Source organism: Macroventuria anomochaeta (genome assembly GCF_010093625.1).
Source record: "Macroventuria anomochaeta strain CBS 525.71 unplaced genomic scaffold BU25scaffold_1, whole genome shotgun sequence".
NCBI lineage: Eukaryota > Fungi > Ascomycota > Dothideomycetes > Pleosporales > Didymellaceae > Macroventuria > Macroventuria anomochaeta.
Window position 1 is genome coordinate 368199 of NW_022985362.1, and position 20747 is coordinate 388945.

Consider the following 20747-nt stretch of genomic DNA (forward strand, 5'->3'; position numbering starts at 1 on the left):
GCAGCAAATGGCCTTGCATATCTGGCCGGCTACTGACAGTTCTGTCCGAAGAATGGTGAAAGGCCACTTCTCAAGCCAAGTACCTATGCAATGGCATATGAGATTATAATTTCAGCATGCATCTAGTCTGTTCATCAATTCTGAGTCTTGAATATCTCTTGATTTGTCAATGATTTCAAGTTACTGTTTTTGAGATTCAGGAGTGTGCAAACACGCGATTGAAATGTCAGAATCGCCCGCGAGCACAGCGCTCTCGTCGGCTCAGCGCCCGCCCATCACCCCTCAAAGCAGCTGTGGTGGCTTTCAATGCTGCACGAGGCTGAAGGTGCTGTCGCAGGTCAGTCTTCTATGCGGATGGTTGCACCTGCGAATCGCCGCTCCAGCTTCGCGAGACCAAGGCGACATCGAAAGTACTTAGTGCTCCCTGCAGGCAGGTACGATTAGCTCGAAACCTCGTGTCGCAATAACAGAAATCTCGCTAGAAGATCGGTTCTGAGCTAAACACACCAAATGCAAAATAGTTGTCTACGTACGATGCGGCTGCCTGAACTACAAGGGCCTTTACCATAGTGGAGGACGGCGTATCCTCAATCCCAACTTTTAGAGCGTCCAGGCACTGTGTAGCATCACAATTAGAGCATTACTTAGATCCTACAAATGGTTGCTGTGAAGCTAGAACTCGAAACTGTCGTGAACTGAGAACCAATTGCCAGCTGCATTCAATATCCCAAAAGTTTCAGTTTTTGAAATTTGGGATTCGCTTCAGACCACATACGAACAAGGGACGAATGAACGACCAATCAAGGAAGAACATGTAGATAGCGTCGGCGGCACCGTTAGCTTTCCACAATCTACAGTTTTCACATTCTGGCTTTGAAAAGCCATGTTATGAGATAACTCAGGAAAATTACTGTCTTCTTCAGCCACACAGCCCAGCTGTGTTGGCCAACGAAAAAGAGTCGCGTACACCAGAGGTAGTGAAATACTGGCGACACTGTGCCGACGACTATGAGCAAGCCCAGGGAGTCGTCGACCGGTTGCAAAAACAAGAATAATCTTAAAATGAGTCCGTAGACTCGTTTCAGAGATTAAACTGCGCGAATCAGCATGCCATGTTTGGGTTCTGGAAAATGGTATTACGAACCTGAAAAGAACAGACTGCCAAGTGTGAGCGAGGCGAGCATACTAGGCCATAAGAGGCAATAAACTCACTACTACACTTGATCTAAGCCAAAAGGCAACTAGGACGATATTAGCAGATGGCCAATGGATATGTAGGGGGTAAGGGGGAGACGAACAGAGAGCTGGAGATCAAGGCTGGGGTCAGGGCGCGCGAAGTTTTAAGCCCCCGTGGACTTGGCAGCGCTAGCACTCGATTGGGACAAGCCTCAGCAAGACGGGCAGAACAGTGACCATGGACAACCGGAGTTCCGCCGATGCACTGATTACAGTCCTTCAAGATGCCTGAAGATTTGCAATGCGCAGTGCACGCTTGGCAGTAACTCAAACACGTCCGAAGGCGCCCACAACCCTGCATTAGTACCTCGACCGCTTTCTGAAAGCTCTGTCTTCTTCGGTCAGTTCGATTTCCACTGCACTTGAAACGCTATATGGACTTAGCAACATCATCCTCAGACCCTACACGTGGGCCTGCGAAGATCAAAAGAAAGTCGCATCGCAAGTCCAGGAACGGCTGCGCCAGATGTAAGCGAAGAAGGATCAAGGTACGTTCGGTCGCTTGAATTGGCTTGACCGTGTAAGGCGAGGGACTAAGACATGTCAGTGTGACGAGACCAAGCCAGACTGCAGCAAATGTGTCGAGTTTGGAATTGTCTGCGACTACAATACCGCGGCTCTTTTGCCAGGCAGTCAACCTCTGGAGCGCTCGAAGTTCCTCAACACCCAAGGACCTCCTGCACCCAAGCAGAGAGGCAGACCAAGAACCATATGGGGTGACGAAGTGCCCAATACAACACCTCCAGAAACCCAGTATCTCTCGTTGCGTAACACCCAGAGGTTCTTCCCAGACACCGAAGAGAACGTAGAAGACTTCAAACTCCTGAATCATTTCATCACTCGAGCAAATGACAGTCCAGACCCCACTGCACCAAAAAATGCAAGAGATCCTCTGCATGATCAGGCACTTTTGCTATCATTCGCGTACCCATGCATACTTCACCTGATTCAAGAATTCTCAGCACTCGAACTCGCCAACCAGCAGCCTTCAAGAGGAGGGTACTATCGAGCGTTAGCTGAGAGGCACTCGACTCAAGGCTTGCAAGGTGCAACTGCACTTCTGCGGCAGTTCAATGAAAGCGACTATCAAGCAGCATACATTGCTGCAACGTTCGCTTGTATTAACTACTTTGCTCGCGGTCCTCAGCCTGGCGAATACCTCCTCTTCAGTCTTAGTGGGTCATCGCAATGGCTGCCTCTCCTTCATGGCATACGGACGATCATCGACTTGGTCGGCATTGAGAAAATCACAGCTGGGCTTTCTGAAAGGGCGCCCCAGAAAATCGCTCCGGCCGAAAAGCCTGCAAAGGTCATGCTGAATTGTCCAGAGCTGGACTGGATTGGCCATTTCGAGCGGCTGCATACTTTCGTTGCGTTCTATCCAGACTCTGCTGTAGATGTCGACGCTCTGAACAAGCTGCAATGGTGCTACGAGGCTACGTACGGTCGGGAAGGCGTGTTCAAGGGTGACGTGAATCATCAGAATGCGTTCGTCTGGCCCTATCAACTTGGAGAAGACTTCTCAGCTCGGATGCAGATTCGACAGCCCCTGTCATTGATTGTCGTAGCTCATTTTGCGCTTCTGCTTCAAAACTACGAGTTCACCTGGTACATGATCGGCTGGTCGGACCACATCATCGCGGGCATCGCTCAAGTCATTGATGAGGACTATCGTGGCTGGTTAGAATGGCCAATAGAGCAAGCTCGCAGAATCCGATTGGAAAGAAAGAGAGAAAATTCGGCGGCTGTAACGGACGTCACGATGTCAGATTAGGCTGTGCCAATATGAAGTCTATGGCGAGCATCGTAACGATCGCACGACCCTTTGCTAAGTTCTGACGAGGCGCATCCCACTTAAGCGTGCGCTCCACCACCCATCCTGAAACTAGAAAAAAATGCATATAAAAGGAACACATATTCAAAAGAGGGAAGAAGTGACAACCATCGTCTATGCTCTAAGACTCGCACTAATTTCGGAACGGGCCGACAGACCCCGCTAATGTAGGTGGGTTAGTGATGGTGTTAGTATAGTATGTGTTGCGGTATCAATTGGTCCGTACAAGGTCTGACGATACCTGTAGCAGACTACCCTAGTCTATTGTGTTACAGGTCAGGTATATAGTTGTCTTCTCCTAGCTAGATAGCAACTCAGCGCAGTATTCCACCGTATTCTGCCAGCGGCCCCTCGCCGCCACATTCTCTAGTTGTCACTCAGTGACCTTTGCTGCAGTACTGTGGGTCCTTCCTTCACTACTTCACGGCTCCTGTAAAACTTACATCCTTTGCTGTTACTTCCAGTAGCCTACCGCAGTACCCCCAACAGAAGCTATCTGTAATAGTTACTGTTGGCAACGTTGAGGCTTCTATTGGGCAGATGGCAATAGGCCGGATCACACTTACATTAGTACATCAAAGTGATAGAGCATTTTGACCTCTTGAAGCAATTACAGTGTGCCCCGTGCCGGTGATTTGGAACGAGCAGGAAAGTCTATATCGCCGTCTTTGGTTCGCCCTTTTGTTACTAAAGACGATTGAGCTACCTGACAACAACGCAAAGCCACGGAGCCTCTTGCCGCCTTGCCAGGTTACAGATGGGCTGCAAATGAGCATCGAATGCCTTCCGTGATCTCGAGGACTATCAAGCCGAACCCAGGGCTTCCTGCCAGTAGCTTTGAGGTTGTGACATTCGAGTGATCTTGCGTATGGTTTGCGAGGGAGCAGCGGCGATACTCTAGCGCGGTCGTCCAGCTTGTCCAGCGTATCCTTCGTTGCATTGACCTTGTTCAAAGATTAGACAAGAGTGCATTGCGTGCGTCTGCAATCGACATTCGAACATCTACATTTACACTATCATGCTTACTTCGAACAAGTGAATACATTCGTGTTATTGCTACGAGATATAAACAGAGGACAAAAGTAAACAGGAAAGGAATACGTGAGTGCACAAATAAGGTGTACAAAAGAAATAACTCAAAAAGGGAATAACCAAGAAACCAAGAACGAAATTCAAATGCTGTAAAGAACGAAGCGAACAAGAGTTTCTCCAATCTGGACGCCAATCATATGCTCAAACACTTAGGACAGAAACTACCTCATTCTATTCGCAAGTCTTGACTTTGTCCTTGCAATCACAATCATCCGCACAGTTGTGATTTCCGTGCTTTGGGGATCAGTTTCCGCAGGGTTACTCCTCAGTCCCACCGTTGATAACTGATGCAGAAGGCGTGGGAGCTGACCCAGTGTAAGTTAATGTCGTGGCTGTATCACAGATATGGGGGTTGGTACTACAGCCTCTGAAGCCATTGCTGGCGCAGACGTAGTATGAAGAACCCGCAGGGCAGGTCATTGACGGGTCCTCCACTGGCTCTACAACTGGATCCACGGGTTTTGTGTCCGGGTCGCAGATATGAGGATTCGTACTGCAGCCTCTGAAGCCATTGCTGGCGCAGATGTAGTATGAAGAATCAACGGGGCAGTCCGTAGTGTCATCCGGCTTCTTAACGGAGCCCGTAGATCCGGTGTCGCAGATCCGCGAGTTGGTAGTGCAACCAACAAATCCATTGGCACAATGGTAGAACGAACCAAGACCTGGAGCGCCAGAGCAGTCGTTATAAAAGCGCTTCGGTCCGTTGCAGATCTCGGATCCCTTGTCATACGCAACACAGCCAATGAAGCCGCTGGAGCATTTGACATCAGGCGTGATGTGCGACATGTTGGGACAAAAGTTGGAAGATCGCGAGGTCAGTGTTGGGATGGCGTTGCTGAGAGCGATGAGAGTGGAAACCAAGGAGATGGAAGTAAAGAAATGCATGACTGGAGAAGGTGCTTGTAATTGCGGAGAGAGGTATTGAAGGTTGAGATGATCCCGAGTTGGAACTTGATAGAAAGTGTAAAAGAGAAGAGGATTGATTGATGAGATGTGACGAAAATGGATAGAATGTGAGAAAAGAGATGACAGTGCAGTCGATGTATCGATGTTGATTGAGAGTAGTGATGATAGAAGACTCACTGGACTTTGTTGTGGCACAACTATATAGTCGGCATCGTAGGCTGTGCGGCTCTTCTGCTCAGCATCGCTGTCTGTTCGTCTTCTCCATCAGCCGCGACACACCGGGCGTGAGACGCCCGTCCTGACTGTGCCACAGCGTGCTGAGAGATGGTGACGGCGGTGCTCGCTAACGGGAGGAATTGAGTGGTGTTGCAGCCGAGACGGGTCGTTCTTCATTGGTCAATATAGTTTGGTCCACCAACGAGTGCAGAGCAAAGTATACAGCTGCGGCTGAAGCATTGGCCAAGTTAGCGAAAATAGCTTTACAGCGAATGGTACGTGGGCGGAGCTGGCCTTGGTAGAATTGCGCGAATGACTTGCTGGTTCGCAAAGCCGGATGCAAAGACAGGCGGAGTCGATGTTGGAGCAACAGAGTAGAGTACAGACCTGGTAAAGGCGCAGGAGGCATGGAAGGAACAGAAGCTACTATTCTGAGCGCCTCCTCCATAAAGCAATGCCCCACAGCGGCGGCACCAGGTGCCAATGACCAATAGTAGAAGCGAGATCAGCCTCAGTCCCTGATGAGGCGGGTTAGAAGAGTAAGTAGATGGAGCTATCAGCTGCTGTAAAGTTGAAGCATCCTGTATACCTCCCCGTTTGGGCTGACAGTACATCGCCGTCGTTGCAGTGAACGACGCATCACTCCGATGTTTTGTGTGCCGCTACTCACAAGTTTCTTGTATATGTTTTCAATCATTGTTGAGAAGCTACATGATCAAAACTGCTTTTATCGCAATTCAAGATACAAATCTTCCATATCCAAACCAACTCCAAACTCCGTACATGCAGTCGAGGTAGCCCATTACTTCATTCAATCACAACACCTACTGCTTCAGAACAGCCTCCAGCCTCTCCAGCAATAAATCAGCGTGGTGCTTCTGGAAGATCAACATCGGCCTCAACCTGACAGCGTCTATACCGCTCCCACCGACATTCACACCGTGCGCCTTAGCGTTCTTCAGGATCTCATCACGTCTTGGTGTGTCCCACGCAATGAAAGTTCCCTGACCCTTTCCACGCAGGTTCTGGATATCCTTGGGATACCTCTCAGCCAAGCGCTGCAAACCGCTGTACAAATAATCGCCGGTGGCAGCGGTGTGGTTGACCAAATCCAGACGCTCGATCTCCTGAATGATGGCGCGGAACAGGATAGCGCGCGCTGGGTCGCCCATCCAGGTGTTGAACTGGCGGTAAGGCTTGTTGGGTCGGAGGGCGTCGTTGCCGAAGTAGTAACCCGCTGTCTGGGCCTTCTTCGAGAAGGTGACCATGTCAGGCGGTGTCTGCAGGTTCCAGTGGTCGTGGGCCCAGAACTTGCCGGTTGCGCCGACACCGGTTTGGACTTCGTCGACGATGAGGAGAACGTTGTTGCGCTTTGTGATATCGCGCAGGCCCTGGAAGAAGGCGGGCGAGGCGTGGTTGTCGCCGCCCTCGGACTGAATGGGCTCAACGACAACGGCGGCGACGGGCTTGGGGAATTCTTTGATCACGCGCTCGGTCTCCTCGAGACAGCGCTTCTCTTCGGCGGCGTTTTCAGAGGCGAATTGGTCGAGGGGGTACTTAAGGGCGGGAAAGGGGGCCTGGGGCCAGTCGAAGGCGGGGATGTCGACCTTGTGGATGGGCTTGGAGCGGGTGGTGGACAGACTGCCGAAGAGACGACCGTGAAAGCCCTTCTTGAAGGACATGATGGACATGTCAGGGGCACCGGGGGCCTGGTTGTTCATCGAGGAGTTGATGTCCAGCTCGGAGAACTCAGCGTCGGGGCTTCCACGCTCCTGCTGGCGCTTCCACATGAAAGCAGCCTTGTAAGCGAGCTCGTTAGCATCCGAGCCAGCCTGGGCAGTGAAGACTTGGTTGAGACCCTTGGGCGCGACAGAGAGGATACCGGTCTCGAGGATGTCGGCCCAGTCGTGCTGGGGGAAGTTACCGAGTGCGGGACGGTTGATAATGGCCGAGGCCATTTCGGGGGAGGTGGCTGCGAGCTTCAGGTTGGCATTGTTGTAGCCCACGGGGATCGACGCAATCTGGGCGTAGACATCGAGGAGGACGTTGCCATCGAGATCAGCGATGCTGTGATATGGTCAGCTGAACTCGGTTTTCCATACTAATTGCTGTGCATACTAGTTGCCGTAGCTCTGCTGGTAGTTGGCCATCATGTTCAAGCTCCGTGTGTCGGTGACCTTGCTCAGGCGCTCAATGGCCGCCTTGCTCTTGGGGCCAGGGATCTGCGTCTTGACGGTGGGCTGGCTGGGCTCATCGGGAAAGAAGGCCTGCTCGCCAGAGTCCGAGGAGACAGCGGCAGCAGCAGCGGAAGCATATTGCCTTCGCAGCGCAACCGGCGCAACCTTGGAAGCTGCCTGTGCAGTCGGGCGGACGATCGACGACCGCGCGCGGCCTGCTGTGCGAAGCAGGTAGGCCATTGTGAAGCTGGAGTGTGAGGGAACGGTTATGCTCGGGGTATTACAGTGATATATCAAGCGCTGAGCGGGAGCTCAAATGCGGGGTGGACCACAGCTCTCCGGCCTGTTACGCGATGGAATGCGACTTTCCGGCTTTGAAGCAAGTTGCTGATCCAGAAAACACTTTCAGGGGTAAGAATCGGTGCGAGCAGAGATATTGGTATCGTACAGAAGGGCGCAGTGCATTTTATACTCCCCTCCGACTGCCATCAGTCGTAGCCGTTGTAGTTGCATCATGAACGGCACTTTTCCCAAACAGAGCTACTCCACGCGACTCCAAAGCTTAGCTGTGGCCGGGTCCCTTATCGCCTAGCCCGTCTGGGTGATAACGGTGGCACTATACGCCAATAGCTGCCACATACACGCGCTACACGCCAGACTCCAAACAGCAGGAGACTCCGGACCGTACTCCACAACCACTTCACTCCGACCACCATCTTTTCCGACGGACTGTGGGGAAAACCATTGTTTTCGTGTGTCACTGAGTACCATTTTGCTTCGGAACAGACACCGCGGTCGCATCTATCATATGGTCACGATACCGGAGAGTGTGTGTGGACCGCATCGTGTTGGCAGTTATCCACTTGCATTGAGCTATCGTTCCTTCCCATCAAGTAGAAGCCCATCTATCACATCCTTCCCATCGCTCCTCGTATTCTTACACGCAGACTTGTCCTAAACGCCACATCAAGAAACACAATCAAAGAGGCTTCTCCACCTCGAGGGTATCACCATCGCAAGATCAGAGTCCCAGATCCCATATGCCGAAGCCAATGCGCTCGCTATATAACAGAACACCAGGAGCATCGCTCAAGCAAAGAATACATACAGTGTATGTTTGGAAGAAATAGATAATGCAGAATGTCGTCGTCGTTCGGCCATGATGCCAAGAGGCCGAATATTGCAGCCGTCTACTCAGGCTTGTCGAGGTTAACTCTCAGCGAGTACTTCAACCCTTCCTTCTCGCAGTATTCGCTGAGAAACTTCAACCCAAATCGGACCGCCTGAATGGGAGTTGTGTCGTTGGAGATAGGCAGAAAATAAGGCCCTGACATGCATACACCGCTGACCTTCTCGGCCTCCTTGATCAGCTTTACATTTGTTTCTCGCCCTGCCCATGTCTTCTTGTAGATCGTCTGAAGGCCTTCAAGGGGCAATGCGGTTCTCGCATCCTGATAATGCACCATCATCTTCTTGGTGTGGTCCGCCAGGAGAGCAAAGTTTTCTGCCAGAGAGGTGTGTTCCCTAGCGAGCTGGGCATGTGCAACGTCTTGAGGCGAATCGTGGGCTTTAGTGCTAGATGAACGCTGGGACACCAACGTGCAGATCGTGGAAGCAACGACTGAGCTAAGGTACGAGCGGAGGCCATCGAGATGCGCGAAGTCCTTAGTGAAGCGGGCGTAGGAGAGACACAAAGGAAGAAGAGTTTTCCAGGTTGACTCTACTTCGCCCGGTCGATTGCGGAGGTTGAGAGAAAGGTCTTGAGCGTAGTAGGCGGCCATATAGGATCTGTGGTTTTGTCAGCGTTGTTATGCCAATGAGGAGGATTCGGCGCACAATATGCATTCCAGATTGGTCACCGCCGCCCGCCTCTCGTCCTGCTTCGTTATCTTATTGCCCTTCTCTGTGAGTAGCTTGGTAGCTTCATGCTTCAACGCGCGGCCCATCTGATTGAGTTTCATCGATGTCTGCGCCATCAGGGAGATCTCAGCTTGCTTCTTCCCGTTCATGGGCGCAGACGTGGGTGCAGGCCTTGCATCAGGTCTGGAGTTTGCAGGAGTACCACCTGACCGGCCGGGCGTTGTATCGTGACTCTCAGATGAGCCGGTACGTAGCATACTGATAGCCTTGTGGTCCTTCTTCGGCGTTGCATATAGCGACTGGTTCTTCTGCGCGCTCGATTTACTGGACAAAGCCGGGGATGAGGTGACCTGCGGTGTTGGAGTGTTGGGTCGATCCTGCGAGGACAGCGCCCTCTGGCGCTTGGGTGGCACTGTGAGTAATGCATCGTCGTCCGTCCTAGGGCGCTTCTCCGCAGTCTTCGCCGCTGATACCACAGGTTTGGTACTGGATGTTGGTGTCGATGTTGCTGACGTTTCTGGTCGACGTGCAGCCACCTTCGGTATTGGCTTCGGTTTCTTTTGTACAGGTTCCTCCACCACTTTTGTGCGGATCTTGATCGGAGACTCTTTCGGTGGATCCTGGCGTTCTTTCCTCTCAGGCAAAGTCCGCTTGGGTGGTAAGCGGAGTACTTGTCTGACGGTCGCCGCTCTCGCCTTGGAGAACTTCAGCTTCACTATTAATGAGGCTTCCTTGTCGTCCGTAGAGACTGGTGGCGCAGTGTATGGCGACTTTCCGCTCACGGATACTGATCGAATGCGTTGATCGATCTTGGCCGTCTTATCTGCAAGCTGCGGTCGTTCTTTCTCCTTTTCCTTCTCTTTCGGTACGGAAAGTGTCTGGCTCTTCGGTTCTGTGGACGAGGCTGATGCGCTTGAGACTGCCCGTGACCTCTGCTGCTCCAATCTGTCCAGTTCTGCTTGTATACTCGAGGGAAGAGTCGGCGAAAGGATGCTCGGTAGTCCGTAAGGGTTGCTCAAGGGCTCGTGTACTGGTGATAGCATCGGAGGCAGTCCGTGAGGTGTCGAGTTCGAGGGACTCGACTTGTCAACTGTTCTCGAACCCTCATCTTCGATGCGCTTTATCTCTGGGGCGGGAGGGCGTGGTGGTAGCTGAGAGCGGTTGCTGTCTTGGCTGTCGTTCTCTGACTTGTGCCTGTTGCGGTCTTCTGTAGCGTGTCTGTGTCATGTTAGCTTTGTCGTCGCGAGTTGTCGCGTTGGCATACTGCTTCTGCGGCTTTGAGTCTGCCGGCTTCTGAGCGGGAGCGGGTTGCTTCTCAGGCTTGTTCAAGCCGTTCGTATGCGCGGTTGGAGGTTTCGAAGGTAGCAAGCTTGGTGAGGCTAGCTTAGAGCCGGGGGTTGGTGTGATGACGCCGCTCGCTTGCTTGTTCTTATACGCAGACAAGCTGATCTTCTTCTTGGGGCCCTGGCTGGCGGTGTTGGACGCTTGCGACGCCTGCGACGCCTGCGATCTGGGGCGCTCTGTCTCTAGCTCGTCGTCCTCCCCGGCCTGCAACTCAAAACAATCCTGGCACGGTTCGCGGTAGAGGTAAGTCCTGTACTGCATATGCTCCTCGTTGTGGCTCCACAAGCGCCCCAGCATCCACGCATTGGCTTCTTGTTGTGAGTGATATCGATATGGGTCCATGGACGGGGTTGACAGAACGTATGGGTTGGGCGGCACCACGGTCTTTGTGCGCTTGAAGATCTTGTCCAGCTCTTCCAATTCATCCTGGTCGTCCCTTGAGAAGTTCCTGCGTTTCAGCGATCGTGTGGTAGGCACGTCAGGCGACTCGGGACCTGACATGGTGGTGGAGCGCGGTCGCAGTTACCGAATGATTCGTGGACGGGGTGGGATTTTCGTCGCAGAGGTCCAGTGCGCCGAAGACTGGGTTGATATGTTCGACGTGGCGTATCCGCAGAGCGCGGCTCATGTGTGAGCAGTGGAGGTGGGGGTTCGACTCGGGTGGGTGATACGCGGTGAGGGATCGCAGAGACGGTCGCGCGCGCGGGGCACAGTGCCGGACGCACAATTGCGCGCTACAGAGCGTGTCAGTATAAAGGCCACAGGCTGCCGGCAGCGCGCGTAGGTGAAGAGTAGCTGCATACTGTACCAAAGAATAAGTGAGTGCTACCTCAGCCTCCGATGCGCTGTGTAGCTGATACCGCCGGAATAGAAGCCAACCATCGCCTAGACGCTGGCCAGCAAAAGTCCGCTACGCGATTCCAGGATGCTAGGCTTCGAAGGAGAGCGGTGTTAGGGTGGTTTGCAGCGGGAACATGGTTTGCTGGGATAATGCACGCCTTGGCGTGTGGATATGGCGTCCTCGTGCTAGCGGGTTCGAGCGCGGGTTCGAGCGCGGGTTCGGCTGACAAGGTGCAGCGCATTGTTGCTGCGTTGTCTCACCTCGTTTTCGTGAACACATTGCACGTCAACAGTCGATTTTACAAGAAAAGCTGCACAGTCCTTGATGCATACGTCATTGTCATTGTTGAGTTGTATCGCCCACCACTGTTCAGTGTCTCCATACCCCTCCCAACCGCCCCGTTGCGACTTGAGGAACATCCCGAGCGGAGATCTGCGCTAAGGGACATCTTCCCGCCGGTCGTGATGCAACGCCGCTGACGAGCTCCGACATCCATCGATAGGTCGAATCGATGACTTGTTCAACATACTCACTTATCCTCCCAAACGTTCGTCCTTGCAACCAGAGATCAACGGGCTTTGCTTTGAATGTCGACAATGTGTATTCCTCCAAATCTGGGTCTCCAGACGACGGACTTGGCTGCTGGCATCTTCGACAGATCCTGACAGCTGCTGCAATTGCTTGTTCGAGCACAGAACAGTTGCTATGGCATCTGCCATGCCTGATAGTTGGAGGCTTCGCAAGCTGTGTGAATACGCGTCACCTTCCTTGTGTCGCACAACAAGGTTCGAAACGGAACTTTGCTGCGTAACGAACCTGGTTCGACCCATCTTCAATCAAACCTGTGGCGGAATGCAAAAGCAGGATATGTCGCCCGACTCGCAAAGTGGATTGTATGCAAGCATCTGCTCTCAAAGCTCCTCGTCGTCAGTCTCGTCGTCGTCATCGTCCGCAGGCGGCGGTGGTGGAGGCTTCTCAACCGGGCCTTTGCTTCGTGTGCCTGCTCTGCCAAACGGTAGGGAGCGCGGTGGTGGCGGCCCGTCATTTGACGGGGCAGCTTCTTTTGTGGGCTGTGCGACCGTTGAAGCCGACTTGAGCGTCTCAGATGACCCGCCTCTTGGGCCGCTGTCAGAAGCCTCGTCCTCGGACTCCGTTTCAGCATCAGACCCACGATCTGGTGTGGCTGGACTAGGCACGTCTTCAACGTCGTTTTGTTCCTCGACTTTGGCTTGCTTGATATCCATCTGGTCACTATCCGAATCTTGCTCCTGTGCCGCTGTGGAAGCTCTTGTGGGCGCTTTGCGCTTGGAAGTTCGAGATGGGCCTGCTTTGCGCGGCGTCTCTGTTCTAGCTGATTGTATGGCGAGTGCTACAGAATATTGCGTTAGCTGGCTGCTGGTAGTGCAGGGGAAATGCGCACCTGTAGGCTTGTCGACTTTGGCTCCAGCTAGCAGACGGCTTTGATCTCTGATCTTTCTCTTCTTCTCGTTGAGCAGCTCCATGAACTGCTGCAACATTGCTGTCTCAGCCTCATTTTTCGTTTTGATGAAGTCATCCAGTTGGGCATTGAGCTTGGTGATGGTGTCCTTCTCGCTATCGATCCGCGCCTTTACTTCGGCCAGCTCCTGCAATGTCTGTGAATGAGCCTGGGCTGATGCTTGCGCCCACTCAAATGGGTTGAACTCGAACTCATCATCTCTGGGCAACACGATCTCACCCCAAGTCACCTGCGTCATGTTAGATTAGGCTCGGCGGGGTGAGTGTTGTCTTGCCTTGATTCCTTGGACATCTTGCCGGATAGAGACCTCGAGATCGCCCTTGTTCAAGGTGTGGACCATGCGAACACCTTCCAATAAATTGGCTTGGTCTGGCCCCAGCTGTTTCTGCAGCAGAAAGTGAGCCAGGACGGCCTCCCACTCTGCATTGGTGCCCTTGAACTTGTGTTTCAGTTTTGGAAGCTGGCTTTGTTTGACTGCATCCATGTCAGCAGAGCAACCATCATGGACGTTAGGGGTCACCCTTACTGTTGACCACATACGGATTCTCGCCTTCACATCCAACAAGCCGAACATCGAGTTCGTGAGCGCCTTCTTGCTGCACCTCGATGACCACAGTCTCGCCGCGCCCGCTAGCCGGCTCGACAGTCACAATACGGCGAGCCATGATGGCGTGTCCACTAGCCTGCAAGGCTTCAATGGGCAAGGCGTGCAGGCTAAGGCCGTTTATTGTCTGTTGCCGCGACACACGCTGCGCAGCCTTTCCAGAAAATTCAGTTCTAGTGGTGGCTCTAGTGGTGGCGTGTGGGCGCGGTTCTAGGAGCAGCCCTAACAGCGTGTAACAGCAAGCTCAGGCTCCTGGAGTCGTTGACGGCCGCGACAGACAAATGCAGGAACACAAGGCGGATGTTTCACTTGGGCGTAAATTATAACGCAACAGTAGCTTACTTACATCTGGAAAGAGGAGCCATCCGAAGTTAAATACGCGGGTGCACAAGAGAATGCCCAGTGTGAGTGCGGGTGCTGCCTTGAGGCTGCGGCATACCAGGCACACTACGCAAGCAAAGTTTAGCACACGACTCAGGCCGTGTTTTGCACCAGCACGCTCTGAATATAGACCCTGACATCTTGTTGTTGACTGTGCGTCATCCCTGACCCTTCCAAACACTTCCAAACACTGCAGCCCTGACGCCTATATCCACGCGCATGCCCGCCCTGTGCGGTGCGGGGAGACTTGCGTAAAAGCGTTCGCTGTGCGTTCTGCGTTGGTTGTGTTTATTTGGGCACTCACGGCCACTCGGTGTGACGAAAGACAGGGTTCACGCGTCGAGCTTGCATCATCCAGGCCGCAGCGTGGGCCTTCAAGCGGGAAAGAGCGCCTCGCTTACGCACCCTGCAGCAAGAACGACCGACCAGCACACCAACCTCCTCCACTCTATCCAAACCTGTCTCACTACACCACTATCGACCTCGTCGCGATCTGCCGACCCACTGTGCAATGGCTGCTCCGAACCGCAGCTTTGCGGGGCGGATAGCCTCCATCAACTCGATGGTTTCCGGAATTGAGAACTGGGACGACGCCGACTTCGAGGACGGCGACGGCCTCTTGTTCAAGAACTCGACGGTGCATTCGCTGTCCTCGCGCCTTAGCGTGCGCTCCGAGTCCAACACGGGCGACGACGATTGGCAGGTGCTCCTGACACCCGATGACGACCTGTCAACAAACAAAGCAATCTTCTCCGCGAAGCAGGCCGGCATTCCAATCCCCACGAGCGTGCCCGCGTCAGCACTGCTAGGCGGAAGCATCAAGCGGCTGGGGAAGCCGAAGAACAACAAGAAAATCGAGCTCGACGATGACTGGGGCAACGACCTGGAGCTTCCGGACACTGCTACGGGCGAACAGTTGAAGTTGAAGACGCCCGTGCCACGTACGCCCGCCGATGACCAGGACGACTTCGATGACTGGGGCGAGGGCAGCCTGGGTATCCGCTTTGCTGGGACGAAGAGAGACCCTCGCGGTGGACGCAGCTCGTCAGCCTCTGCTATGAGCCCGAGCCTGGGAAGCTGCATGACCCTGGAGAGTGAAGATGATGACCTGACCGGGCTCGTATTGCCCACGGAGCCCATGGACTTCAATGCCCGCCTTAACAAACTGAAGACAGCCGAGCAGCCTCCTCTGGCGCCCTCTCCGTTTCCTAACCAGCAGCAACGTGAGCTGCGCCCCACATCAGTACCAGCCGTGGTCCCTGCTGAGGGCGTGCCCCTGCCTGCCGAGGAGCCCGTCCACCAGGAACCCGCCGAAGATGATTTTGAAGCAGACTTCGACTTGCCCGCCACGTTCCCTCCACTGGCGCTGAATCAATCCCTGCCACAATCACCTGCAGTCACCCCCATCACGTCTCCGCCGCTCGAGAGTGAGGCTGCATCGTCGCCCCAGCCCCAGCCGAAACCGGCAGACGAAGAAGAAGACTTCATGGAAGGCCTCGACTTCGGTGCAGGGGAGGTCCTTGACACAAGGAAGCTCACGCTAAACCGTAACATTGTAGTGAAGAAAACAGCTTCCAAGCCGGCAACTCCTCCTGCTGCTCGACCTACGGCCTCCATCACCTTCACTGACAAGCCGTCGTCGGGCTCCAGAATACCTCGACCACTAACCACAACCACTGCTCGTACTAGGCTCACTCCCGTCTACGAGTCCGGCGCCTCAATGCATGGCAACACTCGTCCCATGCCCACTACTACTAGTGCGCAATACCTGAAGGCAAAGCGTTCTGCGCCGCTGCTCCGTAACTCGAACTTCCAGACAACCCCACGTTCGAGTGTCCCCTTCCTGCCCGCCGGCGGCTCGAATGCTCAATCACACCATGTCACAACCAGAAGCTCACAGAGCCACCTTCGACGCGACTCTGACCCTCGCCGACCGCTGTCGCCCTCAATGCGCTCTCACTCACGCATGTCGCTCTCGGGCCAGATCGAAACTCAGACTCCCAGTCGTGCCGGAGTACGAAGAGACTTGGCTCCATCTGCTCTTGGCCGTCATCCACCGCCACCGAAGAAGTTGACGAAGCCTCAACGAAAGCGAAACTTCGGCGATGGTCACGAGCTCGACCTCTTCGATGATCTGCCAACGTCTGCCACCAAGGAAAAGCAATATGAGAAGACTCCTCGCAACACCGCCAGTACCAAGACGCTTCGATCACAACCCAGTACTTCTCGTCTGCCTATGCCAGATCGAATGACCACGCCGCTGCCTCAGACACCCAAGAGCCCGCCAAAGGCGGACCACACGCCACGATTTGCTCGAGACACTGCTGCTAGTAGGAATGCCCGTGAACAGCGTCTGGCAGGAACGAGGTCGCGAGGCGAAGGTCCCATCGCGCCTACACCTCGACCCATGAGCTGGCAAGCACAGATTGCTGCCCGAAGCCCACATACAAGTCCGACTGCTCTTCGCAAGAAAGGTACAGGCCAGAAGCCACAACTGATCAGGCAGATGACACAGCCATACACACAAAGTAAGACACCCAAGCTGCATGTCTCATCACTATCGCTAACAACCATACAGCGGAGAAGGGAATGATATACAACCCCTCCATGCAGCGCTGGGAAGGCAACGAAGATGTTCTTGTGTCTTTCTCTCAGCCCAACAACTCCACCACGACCCTCGCATTGACCACAGCAAGCACACCGACTTTTGCGCCACCAGGCATGTCGCACGGCCGCACACACGACCGTTCGCAGTCCATGTCACATACACTACTGTCGTCGATCCACTCAAAGAACCTCTCGTCGCCACGTCTAATGAAGTTGCCATCCAATCCGGCGCCAGCACCATCACCACCCCGTCCAGCATTGATTTCGCAAATATCAGCTCCTCGAGGCGTACAATACGAAGGCCGCATGGTATTTGATCCTGTGAAGATGACCTGGCTCAAGGCCCCACGACACTCGACCGGTCCTCAATCACCCATGTCGGTCGGAGATCCGGACGAAGAAGAGGACCCGTTCGCTGGCCTTGACGACTTGAAGGACAACGAGAGTGTTGTCGGTGGCAACAACTTTGCTGGTGGCGCAGGCGGCGCTCCTAACGCCGACGATCCAACATTTGTTGGTGAAGAGTTTGACGTCGGCCCCAGCTTCATTCGCAGACAGCGCGAAGAGGAGGCTGTCTGGAGACGCAGAGTTGAAGGCTGGGTCGGCGGCATCCGCGACTCAGGCGAGCAGCACGGCGGATGGAGATGGGCGATCCGTGAGTTCGCCGCGAGCGCCTCTGCCGGTGCTCTCGAAAACTAAACGCTTCTGTATATGCGTTTCACCATACTTACGACTTTATGACTGCATTGCACATTTGGATATTGGGCATATACCCACAGGCAAAAGGCGTCTGGACTGTGTCCTGCTAGATATCCCTGAGTGTTACGATGGGTGCCTGGATGCGCGCCTCACTCTTTACGACCTATTTATGACTTATGACCTTTTTTTTTGCATGGAAGACCTGGGCTATCTAGCTCCAGATAGAGGATTGCAGCTTTTGGGCTTGACATATTCACGGCGACGTCGGCGTTCTGTTTTAGCCTTCTTGCAACGTACTGCTAATAATACATAGGGATCTTGGAATACATACAAAGTTATTGCTACAAATGAAATATCCATGCCTTGTCCCTGTGATGGTGAAGTCAGCTTCCTGGGATTGCCTCGATTGGCTGACTCTTGGAAGGTGGGGGCTTTCGCCTGCAAGCGCGTCCTTGAATGCCCGAATGCAGGTCAGGTGGGATCCCAACAGTCACACGTCACCTCTCCAGCCCCGCTCGTCGCCTTATATAACACCATGTCTCGGTCCAACGACCCAGGGCATTACTTCCAGACCACGTACGATTTGCGCTTTGGCATCTGGATGCCCAACGCTAACGGGCAGCAGCTCTGCGCTCAACGAGACCGCGCGCAAGGCCGCCAAGTCGAAGAACGACAAGGGCAGCCCGTTCAAGCTCCCTTCCAAGATCCTCGCCGTTGTCCCAGATCCGCAGAATGAGAATCAGATATACATAGCCGAGGCGGCCGGCAACGTGAAGCGGATCAACCTTGAAGTCGGTCAGACCCTCCATTCAGCTTCCCCAGACCACCCCCCCTCCCCCCCTCCGCACATATACATACTCCGCAGAGCCCGGGCTGACTGTGCCTCCCGCAGACTAAGAAAGTATCCGCATCCTTCGCTGGACCTGTTGCGCCCCTCACATCACTTGCCGTCTCACCGAGATCTGACACTGTATACGCTGGATGCTGGGACAAGTCGATCTGGTCATGGACGCTGTCCACCGGCCAGCTGGCAAAGCGGTTCCAAGGGCACAGCGACTTCGTCAAGGCTGTCCTGCCGTTCACCTTGCAAGACAAGGATATCCTAGTCTCCGCTTCGGCGGACGCGAGCATCATCGTTTGGGACGCCGCCACGGGCAGCAAGCTACACACACTCAAGGGACACACACGGGGGGTTCTCGCGCTTGCGCTCGACTTCGCAGAGTATGAAGCAAGCAAAGACTCGGCAACGGTGTTCAGTGCTGGCAGCGACCGAGAGATACGACGCTGGAATATCGGGTTTGCCTCGGCCTCAGAGATGGAGCCTTCGCCAATCATTGCACATGAGACAAGCATCGATGCTATACACTTCGACTCGGACGGAGACCTCTGGACTGCTTCTGCAGATAAAACCGCAAAGTGTCTTTCGAGGGGCAGGAGCTGGGAAGAAGACTCGGCTTTCGAACACCCGGACTTCGTGCGCGATGTGGCTGTGGACGAAGAGGGGGGTTTGGTCATCACAGCTTGCAGGGATGAAGAGGTCCGCGTATGGGAGAAGGGCAGTGGCAAGCTGCATCACACTTTCACCGGACATTTCGAGGAAGTCACCGGGCTGGTCCTGTTGCCTGGCCAGAAACTTGTCAGTGTGAGTATCGATGCGACAGTGCGACAGTGGAGCCTGAAGGCGCAGGAGCTCGCCAAGGCAGTCAAAGAAGCTGAGGACGAACAGCTTGGTAAGACCAAAGAAAAGGAGCCGGAGAAGAAAGAGGGCATGATGACCGCCGAGGAAGAAGCAGAACTGGCCGAACTTATGGGAGATAGCGACTAGCGACTAGACAACTTCGGCGAGCGGACTAGCCATCGGATCGTACTTTGCCAGCGACTCGCTGGCACCTTCGATCGACGTCTTCTCCGGTCGCCCTAGGTAACAACAAAGAAGCGAGACGACGGGATGAGCACAGTTGTGCAAGATTCTACTGACGTGTGGCTATCGCCGGACGCGGTAGGGTTGGTTCCCAGCTCCACGGAGACACTCGGTATCACCCTAGACCCTATGCTTCCGCGATATATGGTACTGTTTACCGTGGTAACTAGCTTGGTGCTGCTCATCAGGCCACCTCGACCGTGGACTTCTGTCGAGAAATGCCCATTCCGTGACACCTCCCTACGACGATCCCGCGCCGGTCAATCACCCCTGATAGCTATAGGCTTCACCTCCCTTCGACGCGCGATACGCTACCCTTTGGAACGGATTGTGGGCCAAGAGCTCACCACGTCGCGCCCTCAATCTTCATTTGCACCGGATTATTTATTTGCGTAACGCGACGCTTCTTTGCCGACTAACGCGCACCTTGTCATTCTCATTCACACCCTTGCCCCGTCGATTTTACTCCCACTTACTGCACCCACCGATCCCTCCTCAACAGCTAGCAACCAGTCCACCCACTGACTATGGCATACATCGAGATACATCGTTCCGTTACGAAGTAACCCCAAACCGCCCAGCTCGAATAAGACCTTCTAATGCAGGGTTTTCAACCCCATCACCAGTGCGGCCTTTTCAGGTCAGCGAGCCTGAGAGAGGTCAGCAGGTATTGAGCCACATACTCTGACAGGCATTGATACCCTTGGTGAACTGCATGGAAGCATTCTTATGCGACGCTGCGGCCATATATACATGTAGGGACCACCGAGGGCTTGTTTGTACCTGACTGCGGACGCAGAGCATCCAAGGGCGCATAATTGCACCTCACACGTCGACGGCAAAGCTCCCATGAGCTAGATCTCGTTACTACCTCCAGAAAGTTACTACTCACTGCGGTGGAGCTTCGAGTACATACAAGGGTTCACCGCTCCATATCTTCTCCAGACAAACAGCAGCCGGTGTCAGCAAACCAAGCTTCAAGCGGCAATGGAATGTACATGCTTAGCCACACCAGACAAAGGTCGGGAGGCTGCGCAGCTAAATCCGCATGGAACATCCGAGGGCAACTGAACAACAGCAAAGGGGCCGCTTCGGCTACAGCCATGATGGCTAACGGGTCCATGGTATGTCATCCACCTAAATGATCCCACATGAAGAGCTGGCATGGTGGGATGGCACGCCCGTGAGTCGCAGACCACGTCGTCGCTGATCTAAAGAACTCCTCGAAACTGACCCCTTAACCTTCTTGGGGTGCTTTGGGTCGGCTGATCGTGTCTTCGACTCGAATTACTACGAATGACGGACAATGCTGTGAGAAACAGCGGTGTCTGTTGCTCGTCCACACCTTGCATTTCGAATGCCTTCGGGGAGCGAGGAGCCTGCTTTTCAGGGGGTAACCCCCACCACCAGTGCCTTTCTTTTCAGAAAGGTGTGCGTGGCAGACGCCTGCGGTGTTGAGACTCGCCATGAGACTCTGACAGATCGAAAGGTCCATGGCATACTGAAAAATAGGCACTCTTCGCTCCGAGGT

General features: G+C 54.0%; 7 protein-coding genes across 7 annotated transcripts; 3 read left to right on the forward strand and 4 right to left on the reverse strand.

The window, feature by feature from the left end:
- Positions 1–1459: 1459 nt before the first annotated feature.
- Positions 1460–3010, forward strand: BU25DRAFT_464243 (uncharacterized protein; the record flags this gene model as incomplete). Its single annotated transcript, XM_033700120.1, has 3 exons — positions 1460–1724; positions 1784–2003; positions 2046–3010. Exons 1-3 carry the CDS (start codon positions 1611–1613, stop codon positions 3008–3010), a joined length of 1299 nt encoding a protein of 432 aa, XP_033567474.1. The 5' UTR covers positions 1460–1610.
- A 1089-nt stretch (positions 3011–4099) lies between these two features.
- On the reverse strand, positions 4100–5224 carry BU25DRAFT_405200 (uncharacterized protein). Its single transcript, XM_033699720.1, has one exon. It carries the CDS (start codon positions 4946–4948, stop codon positions 4421–4423), a length of 528 nt encoding a protein of 175 aa, XP_033567475.1. The 5' UTR covers positions 4949–5224; the 3' UTR covers positions 4100–4420.
- Positions 5225–5969: 745 nt separating this feature from the next.
- BU25DRAFT_380538 (4-aminobutyrate aminotransferase) lies at positions 5970–7907 on the reverse strand. Its single transcript, XM_033699636.1, has 2 exons — positions 7403–7907; positions 5970–7351 (listed from the first exon to the last, which is right to left on the reverse strand). The coding sequence occupies exons 1-2, from the start codon at positions 7699–7701 to the stop codon at positions 6109–6111; spliced, it is 1542 nt and encodes a 513-aa protein (XP_033567476.1). The 5' UTR covers positions 7702–7907; the 3' UTR covers positions 5970–6108.
- Positions 7908–8320: 413 nt separating this feature from the next.
- On the reverse strand, positions 8321–11632 carry BU25DRAFT_355497 (uncharacterized protein). The gene is made up of 4 exons (XM_033699581.1): positions 11469–11632; positions 10586–11399; positions 9298–10539; positions 8321–9249 (listed from the first exon to the last, which is right to left on the reverse strand). The coding sequence occupies exons 2-4, from the start codon at positions 11164–11166 to the stop codon at positions 8652–8654; spliced, it is 2421 nt and encodes an 806-aa protein (XP_033567477.1). The 5' UTR covers positions 11167–11399; positions 11469–11632; the 3' UTR covers positions 8321–8651.
- Positions 11633–12417: 785 nt separating this feature from the next.
- On the reverse strand, positions 12418–13669 carry BU25DRAFT_426869 (uncharacterized protein; the record flags this gene model as incomplete). Its single annotated transcript, XM_033699934.1, has 3 exons — positions 12418–13233; positions 13279–13478; positions 13531–13669. 3 exons carry the CDS (start codon positions 13667–13669, stop codon positions 12418–12420), a joined length of 1155 nt encoding a protein of 384 aa, XP_033567478.1.
- A 545-nt stretch (positions 13670–14214) lies between these two features.
- On the forward strand, positions 14215–17617 carry BU25DRAFT_435830 (uncharacterized protein). The gene is made up of 2 exons (XM_033699988.1): positions 14215–16517; positions 16568–17617. The coding sequence occupies exons 1-2, from the start codon at positions 14501–14503 to the stop codon at positions 17293–17295; spliced, it is 2745 nt and encodes a 914-aa protein (XP_033567479.1). The 5' UTR covers positions 14215–14500; the 3' UTR covers positions 17296–17617.
- Positions 17618–17830: 213 nt separating this feature from the next.
- Positions 17831–19120, forward strand: BU25DRAFT_426871 (WD domain-containing protein; the record flags this gene model as incomplete). The annotated part of the gene is made up of 3 exons (XM_033699935.1): positions 17831–17871; positions 17921–18086; positions 18188–19120. The coding sequence occupies 3 exons, from the start codon at positions 17831–17833 to the stop codon at positions 19118–19120; spliced, it is 1140 nt and encodes a 379-aa protein (XP_033567480.1).
- Between the last annotated feature and the right edge of the window lie 1627 nt (positions 19121–20747).

Excerpts from the sequence above, each read along its gene's own strand:
- BU25DRAFT_405200 (XM_033699720.1), bottom strand. The coding sequence starts at position 4,948 with ATGTCGCACATCACGCCTGATGTCAAATGCTCCAGCGGCTTCATTGGC.
- BU25DRAFT_380538 (XM_033699636.1), bottom strand. The coding sequence starts at position 7,701 with ATGGCCTACCTGCTTCGCACAGCAGGCCGCGCGCGGTCGTCGATCGTC. Across the intron at positions 7,352-7,402 it reads CAGCAGAGCTACGGCAACTA|CATCGCTGATCTCGATGGCA; the intron begins GTATGCACAGCA and ends ACCATATCACAG.
- BU25DRAFT_355497 (XM_033699581.1), bottom strand. The coding sequence starts at position 11,166 with ATGTCAGGTCCCGAGTCGCCTGACGTGCCTACCACACGATCGCTGAAA. Across the intron at positions 10,540-10,585 it reads GACTCAAAGCCGCAGAAGCA|ACACGCTACAGAAGACCGCA; the intron begins GTATGCCAACGC and ends AACATGACACAG. Across the intron at positions 9,250-9,297 it reads ACCAATCTGGAATGCATATT|ATCCTATATGGCCGCCTACT; the intron begins GTGCGCCGAATC and ends ACAAAACCACAG.
- BU25DRAFT_435830 (XM_033699988.1), top strand. The coding sequence starts at position 14,501 with ATGGCTGCTCCGAACCGCAGCTTTGCGGGGCGGATAGCCTCCATCAAC. Across the intron at positions 16,518-16,567 it reads GACACAGCCATACACACAAA|CGGAGAAGGGAATGATATAC; the intron begins GTAAGACACCCA and ends ACAACCATACAG.